Source organism: Typha angustifolia, chromosome 13 (genome assembly GCF_048772165.1).
Source record: "Typha angustifolia cultivar Huaian chromosome 13, ASM4877216v1, whole genome shotgun sequence".
Taxonomy (NCBI): Eukaryota; Viridiplantae; Streptophyta; class Magnoliopsida; order Poales; family Typhaceae; genus Typha; species Typha angustifolia.
The window spans coordinates 4,084,124-4,105,043 of record NC_133251.1 but is presented as its reverse complement, the minus strand read 5'-3'; the positions used below and the strand labels follow the sequence as shown (position 1 = coordinate 4,105,043).

Below are 20,920 nucleotides of genomic sequence, written 5' to 3'. Positions count from 1 at the left end.
CAGCTGTCTCCTTACTGAGATGATCTTGTGAAGGCATTTAAAGTCAAATGTGCGTGGTAAATCCGTAGACTTTAATGTGGAAATAGAAAAAAGTTTAGGTAGATCAAGATATCATTCCTAAACTTTATTTTGTATCATTATACCTCCATATACTTCTGACGAAATTAATAAAAGCGTAGTGTCTGTCGTAAAACAAAGTTCATCAGATGGTAAAAGTGATTTTGTCCAAAATAGAGGAGTGTAAAATTGATTTAATACTTTGAAGTATATTATAGTGGCAATTTCAATAGTTTTTTCGATCTTCCAAAAGGAATTGTGGAATTGGATCTTGACACGGCCCACGTAAAAGTCCAAGCCCGGATGAATATAATCGAGCCCATAATCTCCGATTTTAAATTTCAAAATTCAACGTTACCGTTCCAAGAATTACTCTTCAAACGGTCCATTTTCCGGCAAGAAGAGAGACGTAAGAGATACAAGCCGTAGCAGAGAAAGCTTGGGGTTTCCAGAAATCCAACATGGTCTTCAAAGGAGGAGATGCAGAGGATGAGGAGCTCGGAGTTCTTGATGATTCCGATGAAGACCCAACATTTGATATTGTTGAAGGGACCCGCTTGGCGCTTTCCAAGATCTCCCTCAAGAAATCCAAGTCCAGGTGATCTTTTATAGTTTTAGGATGGTGGGTGTTTTCTTTTTCTGCTCAAGAAATGGTTGCACAAATGCCCATTTGAGATTGGTTTCGTTGATGTTGCTAGGAGCTCAAAGAAAGGGAGTGAGTCAGGGGATGAGGATGAATTAGAGTCTGAGGAGGTCGTGATTCCGGAGCTGGATGAGAAGGATGGGAGGCGCTTTGAGATTGTTGAAAATTTTATTAAAGGTAAGTTAATGGGAATAGGAATGAATCGGATTGATATTGTTTTGGATTTTGGGTCTGATTTAAATAAATCTGCGTTCTTTCCTCTTTTCTGAGCTAATTCTTATTGTGTTTTGACCATTAAATTGCTAATGCTGTAAATGTTTTAAGATTGGTAACTCAGTAAGGTTTTTGCAATAGACTATGGACCATTTGATTATGCGACTACAAGAAATTAATTTAAGAGAATTCAGTTGCACTACTTGAGTATTCTACTTGCAAATATTTCTTTACTATTTCCTGATTGTGTTATTCCTTTCTTGGACTAGTACTTTGCACAATATTGGTTGTAATGCATTACATCAATCTACACACTGGTGTAGTGGTGTTGCATGTTTGTGGGATTTAAATCTTTCTTAAATTCTCATTTGATAATCCTTTATCTTTGTGATGATTTTATATTTTCTTTGGTTATGGTGCGACCTCAATGATTAATAAATGTTGCTGAAATGGCAGATGGCCAGATTGAGAAATTAAAAGTTGATCAATCCAAGATATATTTGAGAAAATATGGGTTAAGATTGACGGGCAACAAGGAAGTTCTCCTTGGACGCATCAGGGAGCATCTTGAGTAAGAAATTTTCCAGACTTAGAATTCTTTTCGTTTTCTCGTTCACCTTTTATGTTCTTTACTGCCTGAAATTCATCTTGGGTCACCTTTTGCTCATGGAAACAAACAAGTTTATTGAAGAGTTAATGCTATATAAGTATCTTTCACTGGTCATAATTCACATTAGTCATGTTATCTTCAGGATCAAAGATGGTGGAGGTGAAAAGAAGTACCCTTCATCTAGCTTTGTTCTGAACTGTAAAGGTAAAGAGCTATTTTCAAGTGAACATCGCAGAAATTAGAAGTATAGATAGTGGTATTCTCCAGGAAATGGAACAAATTAGTTATCTCAATATGATTATATGATGCACTTTTATAGAAGAGGTCCCTGTCTGAAGGCCATTGCTTTGTGTAATAATCGACACAAATGTAGCAACAAAATACAATTCTGATCCTGTAAAATATAAAACTAAGAAAAGAACTGGCACCTTTTCTTCTTATCATACCACAAGTATGCCTTAAATGAATGCTTGTATGTTTTGGATGAGTTCTTACATGAATTCATTTCTAAATAGCATTTATTAACTCACTCAAATGCCTCTAAAGTTATTTTGGTGTACCTCTTGTGCTCCCTCTGATTGCAATTTTTATCGTGTAGGGGATGCGTGCACAGGGGATGTTGTGATGTTTGAACAAAAAGTTTATGAAATGTAATATCTGATTCTAATATATGCTGATCTATAAATGACCAGGAACTCTGATATTATTCAGCAAAGAAAATAAACACTTGGTTGATCAGTAAATCATTCTATCTCCTTCTTGCTTACCATCCCTTCAGGTATTGTATAGCATCTAGGAGCGCCACAGGTCCCCCATGTGGTACGAGGATAGTTGCTGGTCGTATCGTGAAGGAAAGCTATGGTGCAGCCAAGCAACAACATACATTTACAGTATGCTCTCACCAACAGAGAGCCATATGATGCTTTGCACCAGATTGTATTTTGTGACACCTAGTTATCATCAATATGTGCAGATTGAAGTGTTATGGAGCAAAGGGGAGAAGCCACTGCCACCCCTTCATCCCCTCCTCATTAAGGGGAGGAATCTTTACCGGCTTAAAACAATGAGACAGGTAGGGTAGTTTAAGTAGTGAAACTTTATCCGCTCACTTATGAGCATGTTCTTGTGTTGTCTGAGAACTGAATACCACTCTAAATTCACAGAGATGGATTGATGAAGAACAAAGAAGGAAAATTCTTCAGGAAAAACATGCAAGAGGTTTCATTGCGCGAAGTAATAGGGAGAATAGGATCCAAGAGAAGGAAATGAAGAATAAAGGGAACTTGAGAAGGTATAAGGAAATATTTCTATAAAAGACAGGGCTATATTCCTTTTTAATGATTTCAAATGGCCTTAACATTCTCTTATAGTAGATATCAGAAAGATTTAAAAGATAATACAGAAAGTGACATTGTGCTATTGCTGTGCTCTCTTTTCTAAAAACTAGATATTCGTCGTCGGTCTATAATGGTGACGTCTACTTCTCCAATTAACTGATATCTGAGTCAGATTTACTGAATAATATATATCAATTGCTTCGATAGGGTCGTTTGCATTTTTGTAAAACAACTATTAGTTGATTCTACAGGCACTCTTTTTCTAGTTGTTGGTATCTTGCATTTACCAATAGGGTAATTCATTATTCTATCCTGAGACAATGAACTTCTTAATAGCATTATTCTTATTTCTTAGAGCCTCAATTTATGTAACAGGATGAAGGAGAACAAGGGCAGTCGCATTCTGGAAGGGCACAAAAACAAGCAACAAGAGAATCCAGTTCAAAAAACTGTTATTCAACAATCAAAGCTTCTGGAGCAGCTGAAATTGCAGCACAATAGGTGCAGCAGAGAAGCGCAAAAGTTCACCGAAAACTTTCCCAACTCTTATCCAGTTGCAAAGCCTCCTTGTGGAGAATCTGAGGCTCACAAGAATCCTGCTCAAAAAGTAATTTTTCAACAACCAAAGTTTCAGTCCTCACAGCAATCTCAGCCTCATCCAGGCTTGATCAAATCAAAAGATGTAGAGCAGACTGTTGAACAGTACCCTGAACACTATCTCAACTCTTATCCAGTTCCAAAGCCTCATCAAGGAGGACTTGAGGGTCACAAGAATCTTGTTCAAAATACTGTTGTTGTTCAGCGACCAAAGTTTCAGTCCTCACAGCAATCTCAGCATCATCCAGGCTTGATCAGATCAGAAATTTCAGAACAGCGGAGATCTGAACTAAATTCCAGAGAACATTGTGTTTCAAAGCCTTACCGTGAAGAAGCTGAGGCTTACAACCACCCTTATCCTTGTCGCCCACACGTCCATCCAAGACATCCCCAATATCATCAACATGGTTGGCAGAACACATATTATTCCTACGATAGACAAGCATCCGAAAGCTTTAATTCTTTCCACCAGAGTCCAAATTCACAGTATTTTTCACGAGAACGAGAATTCTGCCGCTTCTATATTCAAGGAAGGTGTTATTTTGGAGACAATTGCAAGTATCTTCATGACTACTAGAAAGATTGGCGTTCAGTTAGTGCTCATCTTTGAATCGAACGTTAACGTTTTCTTTTTCTATTGAGAGAGAAAAATAGTAACAGTTTTTCTAAGTTTTGGTGGCCACAACACTTGTTGCTTTGAGTTGAGTCTGAGAGGAAGGAATGTGTGACAATTATTTAGAGCCTACAAAAGAACATAATTTGTAAAGGGAGAATATTGTGCACTCTGTTGCAAGGATTTGAACTTGGACAGGTGAATGAATAATTCAATGAATAATATACTCAGAATGAATAATCGTCTAAGTGAAAACTCAACAGAGAAGTTTTTTTAACACCATTAAGTTTCCACTTCTCTCAAAAGAATAAAAAGCTTGTAATACTCCCAACCCCATTCAACAAAAGCTAAACGAGAGCTTGTTAAAATTGGAAATCAGTGACCAGCCACCATCCCATGCCCCTTTTAGCAACCATTAGTTTTCATTCCTTCTAATCATGAATACCAGTTTGGCTGAATGGACTAGCAATTAATAATATCGAGCAACAGAGCACTTATATTCCGAGATGCATCAAAATTTAGTACCATCCATGTTTGGAAAAGGAGAAAAAGAAACACATTGTTACCATATTGTGAAAACTAACAGCAAAACAGAGTTGCTTAAATAAGAGTCAAACAAAAGCAGCTCTAGAGAAGTAATCTAATCTTTGGTGCAAGGCAGACTGCCTCCCTACTACCAGCCCGTGGGAGCAGGTGGTGCAGCCTCCCATCCAGAAGGAACAACTGCAGGGGCTACAAGACCGTCGACAGGCGCTGGGGCTGCAGCTGCATCCCATCCATCACCAACTATGGGGGCTGCTGTTCAAAGGAGAAAAGCAACAGACATCAGTTTTCCTGACAAATCTTTAGGAACACCAAATGGATTATTAATGTTGTAAAGAAAATTAGATGTCTTCACATCAATAAAGCTAAAACTGGAACTCTTCACTGCTCCATTAAGTGCTTCCAGTATGTACTATTGCATGGCAAAAGCAAAAAGGAGAAACGGAAGGATCAATCACAGAGCTACACGCTTCGCTGAACAAAGAATGTCATTCCTGTTATGGTTTGTAACTATTATTATAATTGCCAATATAATACAAGATTAATTAGGGTGAAATCCTGAAGGACAAAAGTTGAACATGATTTGAGTTTCAATTTGTTATACATCAAGCTAGTTAGACTGAGAGTGGATATTACCAAATTAAGCATAATTAATATTCCAAGAATACATGCACAACTTTTCTTTATATCAATAGATCTATTTACAACAATGAAGCAAATGAAGAAGGAATTGATGAAACAGATCAAAATACAGTTAACTTTTTTTTCCACTATAAAAAAGTGGTTTTCTAATATTAATATCAATATTAGTAATAATAATTCAACAATTTATTATGACTTATGTTCCTTGTCCCAAGCATATGTATTTTATAAATTATCACAAACCTATAGAACCTTACAGGATAAACCATCATGAGAAAGGCACTAATGAAGATAAATAAACATAGTTGCAACTTCTGACCTGGACCAGCAGCCCACTCAACACCAGCAGCAGCAGGAATGACAGCTGGTGCAGCTGCGGCATCAGAAGCCCATTGATCGGTAGGCCACTGATCAGCTGGCATCATACCAGTGTATTCAGCAACTGCACCGTAGTCAGGGGCTACAGGAGCCTCCTCTTCCTGTTCCTTTGCTTCTTCTGGATCTCTATAGAAGAACAGATCAACCTACAAATAGCAGATGAAATCTAGTTTGATTAAAATCAGAGAAGATGACTTGTAATTTTAAATAAATGGAGATATAATTCAAACTTTTCTGGTTATACTAATATTAATGATTTGACAATTAGCAGTGACTAAGAGGAACACAAAAGCCGGAGTAACTTAACAAGAAAGAAATTTCAAACTAATTCTACTGTGCAAAGGACAAACGGAGACATAAATCAGGACTAGGGAGACTCCTATGAAGCCATAAAATGTTCAAAAGACCATGTTATATTATCATCTCTTACCATCACGTCCCACTTATTGCCAGGAGCAATAGTTCCCCGCATCTGCAAAACCATCCTCGCCAACAGCCAGAAGAGGCAGCCAATACTGTGCTTCCCTTTGTTATTTGCAGGAATTCCAATGTCAACATATCTCATAGGAGAATCGGTATCACAGAAAGCAATGGTCGGAATGTTTCCAAGAGCAGCTTCCTTGATTGGCTGTTGAAAAATAGATGTAGGCAAATAATCATACACCACATTGGCATATACAAAAGCACATAACACTTATATACTCACCTGATGATCAGTCCTAGGGTCAGTAAGGATGAGGAGACGAGGCTCACTGAATGATGTCTGGAGCTGGTTGGTGAAGGTTCCAGGAGTGTGCCTCCCAGCGATAGGATGAGCACCTGTGTACTGAGCAAACTTCAACACAGCTCTCTGACCATAAGGCCTTGCAGATTGGACAATGATATCCTGAGGGTTCTCAATGGCAACTATCACCCTAGCTGCTAGCTGAAGTTTCTCCCAAGTTTTGCCAAGGTTGATGATGAAGATACCTGCAATTAGAAACAAGGGTAAAGCTCACATATTCCAGTGTATTTTCTAGTATCGGCACGCAAAGAATAAGAATATAAGATCATGAATGAATATAAAAGGCCAAATAGAATAATGTCCATTGCATATTTAATGCACAACTAGCCAAACGAAAAATCCAATCATTTTCTACAATAACCTATTATGATATTATCGGTCTGTTTCTCTATACGATATAGCACACACATCCAATGCTATTCAATTCGTTTTGTATCCAACTTCAACCCAACCAGAGCAAGTAAACAAAGGTAAGAACATAGTGCGTTCAAAGATCAGGTAGCACCAGTCTTGCTTATGAAAATGTTCTCAAGGAATCAAAACAATAGTACTATGAAAGAGACAAGGAATCATCACAAATGCACGGAGAATTTTTTGTTAGACATCCACCACACTTACTATAACCTCCAAAGAAATAGGATTGTTATGTATATTCTCTTCTCCGGAAATTCCAGAAATTCCGTAGGAGATCCACATTCCAACTTCATAAGAACAACCGAACTAAGAGTAAATAATGCAGAATATTTATTTCCCAAATATGATTCTAACTACAACCGAACTAATCAAATTGCTACTTATTGTAAGCTTTTCCTAACTTAGGCGCACTAACACACAAAATGTCGATCCAAATTCGGCACAAGAAAGAGTACCACCGGGTTACAGATCAGCGAGAGAGAGAAGGAATCGAAGGGTTCAAAAGATAATGGCTTTTGGCTAATACCGTCGGTTCTCCTCTTGAAGACGTAGCGCTCCATTTGGAAGTCGCAGTTCTTGGTGCCCAGGTGGACGTCGGCGGCAAGCATCATCTGGATGTCCTGCTCCTTCTGGGAAAGCGCCCGCGTCGCCGCCATGTTCAATCGAAGCGTAAGATCAAGTAATAATCGGATTAGGCTACGATTTGTCTCGACAGAGAGAGATGGAATCTGGGAAACCCTAGACTCTCGTTGCGGCCGCCGTGAGGATGGAAGAAGAAGAAGAACGAAAAAGTAGGCGGAAGGTTTTATATGGGCGCGCTGCTCGCAAAACCCTAGAAAAAAGTAGAATGACTAAAAAGTCCTTAATAAGTGGGACTCTTTTGCTATAGTTAAGCGTTACAAACAAATTTATTTAAATAATAAATAGATTATCTTATCATAATCGGATAATTAAATAGGGTTGGCAGGCTATAACCCAGTTAAACTTTAACGAATTAAACATAAATAAGACTCATTTGATTTATAATTTAAATTTGATTACATTAATTCCTACTCGACCCGCTATCCGACCCGACTCGGATCGGATTCAGATAAAAAATTTCTATCCAATTCGGATACATATTCGGATAGAATTTTTGAAAAAGATTCGGATACGGATACGGGTCGGATATATTTTTCAGATTCGGATACGGATATCGGATATCCGTTTACCCGCATATTTTTTTAAATGATTACAGTTTTTAATTTACTTATTTAAATAATAAATATTAATATTGTTATTAATAATACTTTATATATTATTTATAAAGATTAATTTCTCTAATTTTATATATTTAACATATAAAAATATTATTTGTTGTAAAACTCTTAAGCTTGCATGTAGCACTGCCAGGCATAAGCTATTTCCTTTGGTTTCTCCAATGAATAAGCATTGTAACACATTGTAGGTCTCTCTAATCTCAAAATTTTGATAAAAAAAATGTTTGGCATTTAAGATCCTTTCCATTTGACTTAAAAATTGAGAGGCAACTCTTAGAAGCTAACAGGTGCATAAAACATGAGAATTAATACAGTAAGCAATTGAAGTGCTGGTCACCACCATCACAGATACAAAACTACAGCAACAAAAGGTAGTTTTCTCATTGAGCTCATCAAAGATTACTAACACATCCTCAAAACATCAGAACTGAAGTTTCTATAATAAAAATAAATATAAAAAGCAACATGCAGCACTAGGATCCTCGACATATCCTGCATATCAGTAATCCACACCACATTGGCAGATGTCTTGATTTTGACCACTAATTCAACTGAGTACAGGGAAAATCCGGGTGACATGCTCAAATGGAACACTGTCTGCTGTATTCTTTTTTAGCTCTGGGTGATTGAACTCGTTCCGTGGAAGAACAATCAGTTGGGACTGGCCATGACCCTTTTCAATGACCCAACCGGAGTTTGCTACATGGTACTCCAGAAACTTGTCCAGGGAGAGACCTTCAATATTGATTGTCTGTTTAAACATACAAGCCAGGTTGTTAGATAACTGAACATTGACAAGGGTCAGCAAAATAACATTATGCAGGTTGTTAGTCTCCCTCGCTAACTCCCAGGGTCTTAGGTCACAAAAGATTTTGATGCTCTTGCAATGACATTATGCAGCATAACTTGGTTAGATGATAAAAAAGAGAAGATGCATCACTTCCAGATGAAATCTTCATATGAGTGAATTAATATATCTAGAAGTGTCATGTAAATAGGTTTAACATTCCATTTGCCAACTCAATGACAACACATAGACTTGCCGTCAATGAAACATGGAGTTGAAAGGTAGCTAGGTTTTCATCCTTGCAAGCAAAAGAGAAAAAGATGGGGCTTAAATGGTGATGACTACAAGCTTTGATCATTATGGAGCCATAATAATGATGGAAGTTACATACACATGTACTGAGCAAAGCTCAAATGCATCAAGGAGTTTGGCACTTACAGACAAGAGAACAAGCCTAGCAAGTAGCAACAAGGGACCAGAAACCCCAAAGACACAACATAGCAAAGCATTACGAAAACCATGTCGCTAAGCAACTAGATCTGCTTGAGAAGGATTATGCTGGAACTAGACAGATCAACACCTTAACCCCAAGATTGGTATACCTGACCCAAAAGGAATGATAGACTTGTGATAATGTCCTAATTACGAGAATCAAGTTATACACATTGGAAAAATTAACACCGAACATTAAAATTGATGAGTTGAAAAAAAAAAACATCCAGATGGACCAACATAACATCATATTAATTTAAGTAACAATGATATGAAGCCTCAGAGCAAGGTATTTTAGCGACAGAACAAGGTAAACGAGGTACATCAATCATTTGTATCAGATATTTCCCGCATTCTCAAAAGTAAATTCACAAAATCAAAGAAAGGAATCAGTTTTTGTCGGATGCATAGCAAGAAAGTTTAAGCAAATAAGTCACCCTTTACAAACATAAATCTTCAATAGTCATATGCCCAAATGAAACAAAATTCAGAACTCTGATTTCTAATAAGAAGTCATTACCTCTGCAAGAACAGGCCTGGGCACTTTCTGGTATGTCAAGGAAAGGACGTGAATTGCATAAGCTTGGATTGCCTGCTCAAAACCTGAACAGTCCTCATCAACAGAAGGAAGAAAAAAAAATAAGAAAAGTTGTGCACCAGAAGTGTCATGTTTGATTGGTAAAATAACAGTACAATAAAATCGTTATGTATAAGAAAGACTGGAAACAATGGCAGCTCATTAAGTCCTTCAATTACAACAAAATAGCCGAAAGGGATCCTATCCTAGCTTAATTCAGTTATGTTCAGCATACAGCTGCAAGACCATTTGTAACTTTGCTTAAACTCATCTACATCATGATTGTTTCAGCTTTTATTAGCTGGAAAACAGACAAAAGGCAAGGTTTCTCTTTGTAATGATTAGATGAGTTGACAATCCATAAAATGAAAATAGTCGTTATTCTTTGTCATTGAGAAAAGGTATAACATGGGATTGATAGGTATACCATATATACAGAACTTCATACCCATAATCATATTTAAGTTACCGACATGTCAAAACATGCATGTTACAGGCAAACAAACCAAGAACAAAAAAAAGGGTGCCGAGAAGTCATTCACACGCAAAAGACGGTTTCAACCAGTACTTACAGTTGCAGTTCACATTATCTTGCCATCATAAGCAATTGGCCATGTAATTGCACTTGGAAAAGAATAATCCTGACATTACAGGATAGATGGCAAATATAGTTGTATTTGTCGTAAAAAAATTGAAAGGGCATAGTAGATCATATTCTGAGACAGATAAGAATAAATGTCACATGTGCCAAAGGATATTTAGATATGAGATCCAGAAATTATTCTGCTAGTGACAAGTCCAAGATAAGGTTGTGGTATGAGGATGCTCATTTCTTATTACCTGGAACAACTTCCAGTATACTGCGGTTCTTTGCTGCTTCCTCCCAGAACTGACGGAACCTTGCAGTCTATTATCCAACAGAGAAAAACTCAATATTCATATTTCATAGTCTAAATACAAATCTCAACTAGTAAAATAAGTACCTCTAGGTAGTGTGAGAGAACAATAAGTGTCTTGAACTGCTCCTCCATTTGCTGATTAACAACAAGAAAAGGAGGGGAGAGAACAATATCAGAATTCTCAACATTAAAATCTCAAAAGCACAAAATCATGAAAAAATAATATACATAGCCAGATTACTTCTTTGAAAAGTAAAGTTCATAAGTGAAGGAAAAAAGGAACTATGTTTAATTAAAAGCTCAAATCTATATCCCTAGGCAGTTCTATTTTTCAAAAGTGCAACAAATTTATTTACTGTAGAGGATGGCAATTAGCTACTAGGCAAATTTTTGGCTGATGAAAAGAGAGGAACTTCTTATGGAGGAGAAACTCAAAAGAACTAAAGAGCAAATGTAAAGCAAGCAAATAAAAGAAAAAAGAAAGAAGGAACATGCTTTCCAGAACATTATATTTCTAATAGCTAAAAATCATAGTATATATAGAGACAGCAATTTGAGGGGCTACTTATCCAACTTTCAGATCCTTGTTCAAATTTTCTAACTTTCGCTTGAAAGAAGTACTAACTAAAATTCAAACATGAGAATTCTCATTTGTGAGAATAGAACAGATTGCATAGAGAACCAAGAAATGAGGTATGAGCATCTTATACAAAGATCTTGGATGCTGCAATGATGACATATGCTCAAATTAAGAGACAGGAAAAAGGAACTGCAAGAAAGAAGTTAAAACAAGCAGCAGTGACACCAAAGAACCCTTTACTGTGGAATCTGTAAAGCATAAAGCAGATAAATCATAGCTGTGACAAAAATGCGATTCTGGCTATAAAATAATAGACCACTATGTGAAAGTAAAAAAAAAAGGAAGAAAATCCCCGTACCACTTGTTCAGGAATTAAGAACAGACAAAGGCTAAAATCTGGCGCAGGCATTGCCATGAGAGACTGTTGGAATAGTAGAAAAAGTTAAACAGCAATCAGTTAATGTGACATAAGATAACAATCATACATATAGAGTAATAATTTGCTCTTTTTCAATCCGCTACATAATGAAACTAAGTGACCTTGATCAGAACCCGCATTACAATGGGTATGCTCATCCGATCTGGCTCAAACTACATTAAGAAAACCCAAGGTTAGCAAAGGAAATAGAATAGCTATAAGCCTTCCAAGAAAATATTCTTGAAACAAGCAAATCAAAGTCCTTAATTTCCTTTTACCTGATATAGCCGTAGAAGGCAAAGATTTGCATCCAAACTGTATGTTTGAGATGAAACCTGCATAGTGAAGAATGAGGGAATATGGTGGTAAGATAGTTGTAGAAAAGAAATTGAACTACAGAATGGGGGAAATGAAAGTAATACGTGACATCATGAAGGGTATTTTATATCATTTAAATGGGATAGTAAGTGGAATACTTAAGAACAAAACAATAATTATGGTATAATAACATCAAGAGGCAGGCCAAAGGAAAGCATTCAAATTATAGGAAAACCTAAAACATCTAGTTTACCAATAAGTGATAAACATATAGTATACCTTCTGTGTCGCCAATTATATTAGACTAAAAAGCATGCAATAAAATCCAAAACAAATATGTAATAATATATACGAGTTCACTATCTGCAGCCCGTCACATATATTGACTTTGCATCCTCATGACGTATTTGAAGATGAAAGACAAGTGCAATTCCAATCCTTAGTAATATGATATCAATGTGATTTTGATACTGTCATGTATCAACGAAGCACTTCCAGAAGATATCAATCTGCAGCTAACCTGCATTCTTAATTACAAAACTGACACAAAATAACGAACTTACCCAAAAAAAAATAAAAATGATGAGTCCCCCATCAGGACCCACAAATAACAATCAGAACCTTGTTCATATGAATAATAATCTCCGGTTTTCCTTACAATGCATATAAGCAAGCACTGAGGTGATGACAAGATTCAATTTTTCAGCATACAACCGAATGGAGCATTTGACGGTGGGTGTTAACTAAATACATCCGGCACCTCGTATAGCTACTCGATGAACATAAACATAATTCAACGCAAATGATGCCATTGTTTAAAGGAATTAGTGCGTGGGATAAAAGGAAAGAAAGATTTTAAGAGTTCCCACCTGCTCGTTTACGAAGTTCTCTAGATCGGGGAGGATGTCGGGGTTGTAAGGGTTAACGGCGACGAGCTGCTCCACCGTGAACTGCTGCTGTGGTTCTCTCCCCATCTCCGGATCAAACACTAGAGAGAGAGAGACGAAGTACGGTGGCTCGGTTAACCCTAAAAACTCTGGACGCAGAATAAAAGACTCAAGACGGGTCTCCGTTGGGCGATGGGCTAAGAGGATAAACGAATCACGATGCTCCTTAGATGATCCTCACCGTTGGATCAAATGGGAAATGAGGTTTTCATATCCACCGTCCACTATTGATTGGACGGCGGATATGGCAGAGTTCCAAGGAGAAAAAGCAGTAGTCGCCGAGTCCCGTGCGGATCACGTGAGATCTGCACACCATGAGATGAAGTAGCCCCCCACGGCCACTTCGCCGCCGCCGACGACGACAGAGATCTCCATGTCTCTCGGGAGCCGCGTCGCCGCATCTCTCGGCGCCGCCGCCCGCCGCTTCCGCGACCTCCCTTGGCGCGACATCACGTCTGACTCCTTCTCCCGCGTCTTCCTGGTGGCCAAGACACTATGCGCCGTCCACGTCATCAACTCCCACCTCTGCGGCGTCGCCTTTGTACTGCTCGTCTCCTCCCCTTCCTCTCCTTCCTCTTTCTCTATCAACCCCCCTTATCTCTCTCATTGGTCACAGGTGCTGGGCCCCAGCATGCTCCCTACCATGAACCTCACCGGCGACGTGGTCGCCGTAGATCGGGTCACCGCCCGGTGGGGCACAGTTTCCGTCGGCGACGTGGTCCTGCTTCTCTCGCCGGAGAACCCGAGGAAGACCGTTGCCAAGCGGGTGATGGGACTCGAGGGTGACGCCGTCACCTACTTCGTCGACCCGGCCGAAGGCCAAGAGTCCAAGACAGTTGTGGTATGATGGATGGGAATGGTAAAGATTTGGATTTGATGGGGTTGTGGTTGGAAAGATTTGATTTTTATGGGCTTTTGGTGGTTTATTCTTCGATTTGTAGGTTCCCAGAGGGCATGTTTGGGTGCAGGGGGATAACATTTATGCGTCTAGGGATTCCAGGCAGTTTGGGTCGGTGCCGTATGGACTCATCCAAGGGAGGATCTTTTGTAGGGTGAGAAGCATTCTTTTGAATCCAAATTTTATGCTTTTATCTCTTGACACACAAAGTTTCTCAGCTTTTTTATTGTAATAGTATACTACTTTCTATGCTTGTAATGATCTATTGGTTTACTTTTGTTGGAAGTGGTATCCAATTTCGAGACACATAACATTTATTAGGTTCGTTAGTTTTCATGATGATGCGAAAGGAAATATTAGTTTATGTCTACACTTCAGAGATGATGTTTTTAGTCGCAGTTATTCTGTTGACTAGTCTGGTAGTTACTAGTTAGATCATATTTTAGCTACTTAGTAATATATAAGAGGTATGAGAAAATGTAGCTTTGTCACAAGTGTTTTATCAATAGGATAGCGCTTTTTCTGCTAGTGATCTATAAGTGTTCTCTGAGTTTATGCTGAGTTGTGTTGTAATTTCAACCAGATATTAGACATAATTGTGTTGTCACTCTTGAGTCCTGAGGACATTTGGAAAGATAGTAAGTAAGCAACAAAAACTTCTTCTTGTAGGATGGACAACATTGTAGATGTCTGAATGCAGGGCTTGATCATCTAACACAAAATGTGTATCATGGATGAAATTGCTTTTGATAGTCATAATATCTCAAGTTTTTCCTGGATGCAGCAATTGTAATGAATGATTACATGAGTGCTTTTACATGAAATTTAATTGAATCCTTATTCCTTGGATGTTATATGTCAGTATTTCTAGAAGCAGCAGAACTTCAGATGTTGACCTTTTTGTGCTATATTCAGTAGATAAGAAAGAAAATGTACCTAAACATACTCAACCAAATTAAGCAAGTGAATAAAATAATAGTTTTATTTCGTGCTTATATGTTCTCATGTAGTTTTATGGGTTATAACTTATAAGCTCGGTGTGATGCTAAGCTTGCCACCATACAATGTGGTATCTCAATTTTGAGTCATGAAATTTGGAAAACTCGGTGGATAAAGTTGTCGATCTTCTGGGCCAAAAGTTATGTTCATGCTGACTTGAGAGTAACTCTTCAGAATTCTTTGACATTGAAGAAGCCGAAAGGTGATAAATCTGCCTTTTTTACTCGGTGGCACAATTAATGTCATCTGCTGAATAAGACACTTTTTATTAGGGTATGGTAGTGTAAGAAGAAATTAGAATATATGTTTAACAACTTCTGCCATTTAGTGAATACATGACGATAAAAGTGAACTTAGATAAAAACACCATTAGGATGTGAGACCTAGGTGAGGAAGTAAGTAATTCCTTGTCCTGAAACAATACCTGGAAGCTGTGCTTGGGCCAGTTGTAATCATGGAACATGCCAACATTAATGAAGGTTATCAACCATTTACCCATAATACAGTCACTAACATGTGTTTCTATTGCCATAGTTGAGGATTGATCCAGTAATAGTAAATTTAGGACCGTTTATATTGTATTGAGCTATTATCAGATTGAAACTTTTTTGTCTTGAAGTTTGATTATTTAACCATCTTACTTATTTCGTCTCACAAATTTAATCACATAACATTTATTAGGTTCACTTAATGTCTATTAATTAAATTGAAAAATGGACTAAAATCAGTTATATGAAAAAACATGTTCTTCAAACTGATGCTATAAGCAATATGACAGGCTAACAGCTTATGGTCGGTTTTTCATGAAGACCATAATTTAAGTAGTGTTTCTAATACACTTTCATTGTTTTCTAGATCTGGCCACCAGAAAGTTTTGGATTCATTGGGCAAAAGGCGTAACTCTTCAAAGGTAATCCACAAGATCTTTGGCGTATACATTAATACATTATTATTTTATTCGTTTCTATCATCCTAGGTGTACCTTTAATTGCATCTTGGTTTGTCAATTTGACTTGTAGCAGAGTTGTGATAATTCTGCTTTTAGTTTTTATTACAATTTACTTTGCGATTGAAACATGGATTCAGCTTATATCTGAAGACAGAGGAAGCCTCAATCAACTCTCCTATGCTATACCCTTCATTTTTATTTGATATGGTCCCCCCACAACAGCATCAAGATATGGCAGTGGTAGTGGGATCATCGCTATTTTATCTAGTCTTTAAAGGAAAATTCTAGGAATTACCTTTTTACTTTCCGGTTGAACTATTAAAAGAAGCTAAATGGTGCAAAATTTTCATCCCTTGCTATTATAGAGGCGGCATTACTGCATTAGCCAATATCAAGTATCAACCTATGAATTTACAGGATATTATTTGTTCCAGTTTGCTAAACCAAACCAATATTCAACTTAAGAATTATATGAATGGATCCCAACTCTGTTTATCAAAATTCATTTTTCCAGCTTCAAGCTTGAAAAATTACTTGGTAAGTAGAAGTAGATGTTACTCAAGCTAATAATGAAGTTACGACCAAGCTGGTATCCCTGTGGCAAGGATGAGAGCTTTGATTTCTTGGCCTGGCTTTTAATCTCCTTCCATGTTACAAAGTATTATGTAGAAATTTGTAGTAAGGTGGGATGCATATAGGGGTGAAAATGGATCGGATAATGCCTAACTTACATCCAGATCCATATTTTATTTAGATAGAGATATTAGACTCGTAATAAAATTTAAAATCATATCCTAACTAAACATATATGAATAATTTTTTATTATTAATCGGATAATTTCTAATAGAGGATCGGATCTTAAATGGATGCGGATCGAATTATAAAAAAATTATGCCCTTTCTTTTAGAAAGACAATTAGCACAAAATATTAAGAGTTTAAAAAAAAATTGTATGTTAAATATATATAAATTTAGCAAAATCAATCTCTACAAACAATATAGAAAATATTATTAGTAACAATATCAATATTTACCATATAAATAAGCAAACAAAAAACTATAAATCATTCAAAATTACGCAGATAAACGAATATTCAATATTAGTATCCGTATTCGAGTTTTTTTACCTATATTTGTATTCGTATTTAGATTGTTTTTTTCAAAAAAATCTATCCGTATCCGAGTTAAGTAGAATTTTTATCCAAATATGATCCAAATCGGATCAGATAGTGGGGTCGGAGTTAATCTGACCCGTTTCCACTCCTAAATGTACAAGATTATATGAGATGGCAGGCATGCCAGTCCTAGATGAAGTAATAGCTCCTTTGAGTCTTATAATTCGAGAAGTTTACCCCTATATTGTCTAGCCTACTTCGCCTATGAGCTACAGTCGGTCAATTAATGCTTATGTTCTTCAACTGGTATAAATGATATGTATGTGTTGCTCTCTATATAAGATTATCATTTCTTCCATAGTTTTTCTCTTTTCCTTTCTGTAAGCATTTCCATGGCTAGGAAATATCAGTTCATACAAACTTTTAGGTCATTCTCACTAATGCGATGATTTGTTTTCCAGGATTCATCTGTCAACCTGAACGCTAGAGATACAAAAAAGTTTGGAGGTCACGCCGTCGTTTCCAGACACCTGCTTCTGATCAATTTTGAAGAACAAACCAGAGTTGTTGCTGCTCAGCTATTGTTAGCACCCCAATGGGAATTTGTGGAGTAACCAATTCTACATTTCTTTGTAACCTGCGAATTCTGACATTCCTGTCATATAATTATTCAACGGCAACCTTGTAATTTATGCATTTCAATGTGATTTATGATCTTTGAACACTGAGTGAGAAATAGAGAGAAGTTGCAAAAAAGAAAAACTGAAGATTTCTAGCTCCCAGGAATAAGAATCTACTTCTTTTTGACACTCAATGATCTGCTTCTGTTCACAGAAATGAGAATTTATGATGATTATTTAGTCCAAAGTGATGAGAGGTATCACTGCGATGCTTGTGGATAAGTTGCATTAAAGGGAAAAGAGGAGGAATATTGCGAGATTTTTTTTGTCCCCCATACTTTTTAATTACCACAAAAGAAAAGGTTCTGAGAATAAAATTGGGGCATTCCGAGAATTGAACTCGGGACCTCTCGCACCCTAAGCGAGAATCATACCACTAGACCAAATGCCCTTTGTGGTTAAAATATACCTTTTATTTATATATCCAAGTATATTTCTTTCATGCTTTACTTCCTTGCCCCATCTCTAAAGTGGAGAGAGAGATGATGAGGGAGGGAGAGATGGCGGCGGTGTGGGGAAACAGCATGGAGGAGTACTCGGCATCGTCCACCGTCGTCCCATTCGAGCCCCCTCTCCCTCTCTTACGAGGTCCTGTTCCCGCCGCCCCCTCCGACGACCCCTCGTTGGGGCCGTTCGTCCTCGCCTTCCGAGACTCTGAGAGCTGGAGACTCGCCTACCGAGCCACGGAATCCAAAGTTATCGAGCAATGCGAGGTTCGTCCCTCTTTCTTGAATGATATTGATTAACCGGAAACCCTTCTATTAGTGAAATCGAGGAAATGGTTTGATTTGGTTTTGTTTCTCTTATGTGTCTTCGCAAAATTGCATCTTCGAACTGGGTCTTTGAACTGGTTCGTTAGTGGATTCTCTTGCTGGGAAATAGTAAATCGCCACTTTTGAACTTCTGTAAAGTCGTTTCCGTTGTTTTGATTTCAACCTTTTCCACTTGGTTGGTCCATTATGGTTGAAGAGGTAGTAAATTAAATCTTTCTGTAACCATTAAGAAAATCTTGATTTAATCACTTAGAATGCTTCTAATGTAGCTGGAAGAGAAAAAAGAAAAATAATCCTTTTAACTGCTAGTTAGGCTTTCACGCGGTGTCTAATGTATAGTCTCTTCCCCCCACAACTGGAGACGTTTTCATGCTTCAAACTTGAGCAATTGGATGCAAAGAAGAAGACCGTTCGATTCATACGCTGATTCATTGTATAGACATCATGGTAGCTAAATAACAAACTCTTTGGCCATTATTCTCCGACATTAATTGGCCTCTTTAAATTTGCCGCTGGCCGAACTGGCTGGCTCTAGTCTTGCCAGTCAGTAAGTTTAACAGCTGCATAAATGAACAAGTGCAAACCAGCTCTCGGCTGCTGAGCATTAGTAGCCAGGATTGACATTGCACCACAATGAATGAACTACTCTTTGGTTCACGATTGTCAGGTTATATATATTTAAGGTCGTTGATAGGAAATCAAGTATAGATTGCCTTGTTTTGATTAGTGGTGAAATCCATTTTATTGAAGACATTGCGATGTGAAATGTCAATTCTAAACTGATGACTTTTCAGGGCCAATATCAAGTGAGTAATTTGATTAGTGCTGCCCCTTTTGCTTTCAGTTTTCTTATTTCTTATATTGATGATGAGATAAAGCTCAAACTTATGATTTATGTATCTGAGTTGTTGCTTTACTTTAATGAATTAATGTCTGAAAGCAAATGCAAATTTTTAAATCATTTGATATTAATCTGTTAAATTGGTTGCTAGCAACAATAAAGGTTGATTTGCTTTTTCCATGCTCTATATGTATGTAGATGTGTAAGTTTGTCTGATCGTTAAAGGTTGTTAACTAGTATATTTAAATTGAGTTATGCTGCAAGTTAGCTTTTTTCTTCCCTCTTGTTTCTGAATAATGCATGTGGTCTTGTACTACTTTGGGATTATCTCCCAGAGATCTGCTTAATCCTTTCTTTCTGCAGATGTCTGTTATCTTTCATTTGATTTTCCTCATTCTTATCGTATTGCATCACTATGGGTTGACTTGTAAATGTCAGGCGGGTGCACGAGTTGGGTGCTCAATCACTGCATCTAACAAATGCAAGCCCCCCTGGTGGAAAATTCTGTTTGGAGTTACAGCAGCAGATTTTGCAGATAGAGAGCAATGTGAAGAAAGAGAAATGGCTTCTTGTCTTGAAGTATCCAGAAAGGCATGCATTCAGTTTGCAAAGGAGAAATGCCTCCCACCCTTTCGAGATGCAAGGATCTCAACTGTCGATCCGTTAGGGAATTCAGAACTTGTCTTTTGTGGTTATGAGAATTCCGATACCTTGTTAGATGCTGAAAATTTAGAGTCCAAGCCTTTAACCTTGCGGGAAAAGGATTTTTTGGAGTCGTTTAAAAACAATGTTGAAGCTACTACCTACAGAGGAAGTGCCCTACTAAAGTCTTCCGTCGAAAATAGCCAACTAACTGAGACCAATTGAATGAAGAGCCAGTTTTACTTGAAAGATGAGATAAGATGGTTGATTAAAACCTGCTAAAACACTGTCCTGATATTATGACTGTGTATGAAGTCAAATATATCTACGTAAGATGTGCATATTCTCATTCTCATTTGTATATCAATGTGTATTAAAGTGAATAAGATGTTGAAGCTTGAATGTCTTCTTGATTCCTAAAGCAGTTCCGAAATATCTACGTAAGATGTGCATATTTTCATTCTCATTTGTATATCAATGTGTATTAAAGTGAATAAGATGTTGAAGCTTGAATGTCTTCTTGATTCCTAAAGCAGTTCCTAAATATTCTTACTCTACTTGTGTGGTCCTGTTGATTCTTATCCATGAGTCATGTAAATAGAAGCAGAAATGAAGCTAGGATCTTTTAATTAGGGACAGTAGAGCTTATTATTGAAAAAGTTACAACTATGAATGGCAAGCCTTTGTGCTAAGTAGTTGTACCTTGGGAATCATGAAAATCACAAAAATGGCAAATGGAAACCTATCAATTCATATTCATGCAAACTTGAAGTGGGATAAGCCTAGGAAGAGAGATTGTTTGGTAAAACTGATCAGTACTCTTGTTGCATCATGGTTGTGGGCATTTCCCTTCCCAAAAAAATCCACCATAGTATCATGCATATTTTGCTTCTTTTGTTTTGTTTTGTTTTTTGG

At 37.4% G+C, this 20,920-nt stretch overlaps 5 protein-coding genes and 1 non-coding gene across 8 annotated transcripts; 3 read left to right on the top strand and 3 right to left on the bottom strand.

The window, feature by feature from the left end:
* The first annotated feature begins 437 nt into the window (after positions 1-437).
* Positions 438-4,279, top strand: LOC140774425 (uncharacterized). Of its 2 annotated transcripts, XM_073117423.1 has the most exons (9): positions 438-655; positions 756-877; positions 1,370-1,484; positions 1,666-1,727; positions 2,122-2,173; positions 2,302-2,413; positions 2,497-2,595; positions 2,687-2,814; positions 3,236-4,279. In XM_073117423.1, the coding sequence occupies exons 1-9, from the start codon at positions 519-521 to the stop codon at positions 4,032-4,034; spliced, it is 1,626 nt and encodes a 541-aa protein (XP_072973524.1). In that variant the 5' UTR covers positions 438-518; the 3' UTR covers positions 4,035-4,279. The 2 variants fall into 2 exon arrangements, with proteins under 2 accessions (XP_072973524.1, XP_072973525.1); XM_073117424.1 differs by lacking the exons at positions 1,666-1,727; positions 2,122-2,173.
* A 269-nt stretch (positions 4,280-4,548) lies between these two features.
* Positions 4,549-7,622, bottom strand: LOC140774898 (small ribosomal subunit protein uS2-like). Of its 2 annotated transcripts, none has more exons than XM_073118083.1 (5): positions 7,358-7,622; positions 6,340-6,602; positions 6,064-6,261; positions 5,575-5,779; positions 4,549-4,865 (listed from the first exon to the last, which is right to left on the bottom strand). In XM_073118083.1, exons 1-5 carry the CDS (start codon positions 7,485-7,487, stop codon positions 4,744-4,746), a joined length of 918 nt encoding a protein of 305 aa, XP_072974184.1. In that variant the 5' UTR covers positions 7,488-7,622; the 3' UTR covers positions 4,549-4,743. The 2 variants fall into 2 exon arrangements, with proteins under 2 accessions (XP_072974184.1, XP_072974183.1); XM_073118082.1 differs by having other exon boundaries at positions 4,549-4,868; positions 7,358-7,621.
* An 825-nt stretch (positions 7,623-8,447) lies between these two features.
* LOC140773806 (eukaryotic translation initiation factor 3 subunit K) lies at positions 8,448-13,225 on the bottom strand. The gene is made up of 8 exons (XM_073116558.1): positions 13,031-13,225; positions 12,122-12,178; positions 11,966-12,016; positions 11,784-11,846; positions 10,930-10,980; positions 10,787-10,853; positions 9,890-9,972; positions 8,448-8,841 (listed from the first exon to the last, which is right to left on the bottom strand). Exons 1-8 carry the CDS (start codon positions 13,133-13,135, stop codon positions 8,638-8,640), a joined length of 681 nt encoding a protein of 226 aa, XP_072972659.1. The 5' UTR covers positions 13,136-13,225; the 3' UTR covers positions 8,448-8,637.
* A 161-nt stretch (positions 13,226-13,386) lies between these two features.
* On the top strand, positions 13,387-17,797 carry LOC140773807 (mitochondrial ATP-independent inner membrane protease subunit 1a). The gene is made up of 5 exons (XM_073116559.1): positions 13,387-13,649; positions 13,725-13,949; positions 14,050-14,160; positions 15,861-15,915; positions 17,531-17,797. Exons 1-4 carry the CDS (start codon positions 13,482-13,484, stop codon positions 15,903-15,905), a joined length of 549 nt encoding a protein of 182 aa, XP_072972660.1. The 5' UTR covers positions 13,387-13,481; the 3' UTR covers positions 15,906-15,915; positions 17,531-17,797.
* Positions 17,798-18,068: 271 nt separating this feature from the next.
* TRNAP-AGG (transfer RNA proline (anticodon AGG)) lies at positions 18,069-18,140 on the bottom strand. The gene has a single exon. It is a non-coding gene; the product is annotated as a tRNA-Pro (tRNA).
* Positions 18,141-18,210: 70 nt separating this feature from the next.
* LOC140773720 (uncharacterized) lies at positions 18,211-20,546 on the top strand. The gene is made up of 2 exons (XM_073116425.1): positions 18,211-18,462; positions 19,802-20,546. The coding sequence occupies exons 1-2, from the start codon at positions 18,232-18,234 to the stop codon at positions 20,228-20,230; spliced, it is 660 nt and encodes a 219-aa protein (XP_072972526.1). The 5' UTR covers positions 18,211-18,231; the 3' UTR covers positions 20,231-20,546.
* Positions 20,547-20,920: the final 374 nt, after the last annotated feature.

What these genes read in the sequence shown, in the direction of transcription:
- LOC140773720 (XM_073116425.1), top strand. Translation starts at nt 18,232, where the DNA reads ATGATGAGGGAGGGAGAGATGGCGGCGGTGTGGGGAAACAGCATGGAG. An exon ending in AAGTTATCGAGCAATGCGAG is followed by an intron (nt 18,463 to 19,801) that starts GTTCGTCCCTCT and finishes TGTAAATGTCAG; the next exon opens with GCGGGTGCACGAGTTGGGTG.
- LOC140774425 (XM_073117423.1), top strand. Translation starts at nt 519, where the DNA reads ATGGTCTTCAAAGGAGGAGATGCAGAGGATGAGGAGCTCGGAGTTCTT. An exon ending in TGTTGAAAATTTTATTAAAG is followed by an intron (nt 878 to 1,369) that starts GTAAGTTAATGG and finishes CTGAAATGGCAG; the next exon opens with ATGGCCAGATTGAGAAATTA. An exon ending in AATAAAGGGAACTTGAGAAG is followed by an intron (nt 2,815 to 3,235) that starts GTATAAGGAAAT and finishes TTTATGTAACAG; the next exon opens with GATGAAGGAGAACAAGGGCA.
- LOC140774898 (XM_073118082.1), bottom strand. Translation starts at nt 7,487, where the DNA reads ATGGCGGCGACGCGGGCGCTTTCCCAGAAGGAGCAGGACATCCAGATG. An exon ending in CTTCAAGAGGAGAACCGACG is followed by an intron (nt 6,603 to 7,357) that starts GTATTAGCCAAA and finishes TTCTAATTGCAG; the next exon opens with GTATCTTCATCATCAACCTT. An exon ending in GCAATAAGTGGGACGTGATG is followed by an intron (nt 5,780 to 6,063) that starts GTAAGAGATGAT and finishes TGCTATTTGTAG; the next exon opens with GTTGATCTGTTCTTCTATAG.
- LOC140773806 (XM_073116558.1), bottom strand. Translation starts at nt 13,135, where the DNA reads ATGGGGAGAGAACCACAGCAGCAGTTCACGGTGGAGCAGCTCGTCGCC. An exon ending in GCCTTCTACGGCTATATCAG is followed by an intron (nt 12,017 to 12,121) that starts GTAAAAGGAAAT and finishes TTCTTAATGTAG; the next exon opens with TTTGAGCCAGATCGGATGAG. An exon ending in TAATGCGGGTTCTGATCAAG is followed by an intron (nt 11,847 to 11,965) that starts GTCACTTAGTTT and finishes CTATTCCAACAG; the next exon opens with TCTCTCATGGCAATGCCTGC.
- LOC140773807 (XM_073116559.1), top strand. Translation starts at nt 13,482, where the DNA reads ATGTCTCTCGGGAGCCGCGTCGCCGCATCTCTCGGCGCCGCCGCCCGC. An exon ending in ACCTCTGCGGCGTCGCCTTT is followed by an intron (nt 13,650 to 13,724) that starts GTACTGCTCGTC and finishes CATTGGTCACAG; the next exon opens with GTGCTGGGCCCCAGCATGCT. An exon ending in AAGGGAGGATCTTTTGTAGG is followed by an intron (nt 14,161 to 15,860) that starts GTGAGAAGCATT and finishes ATTGTTTTCTAG; the next exon opens with ATCTGGCCACCAGAAAGTTT.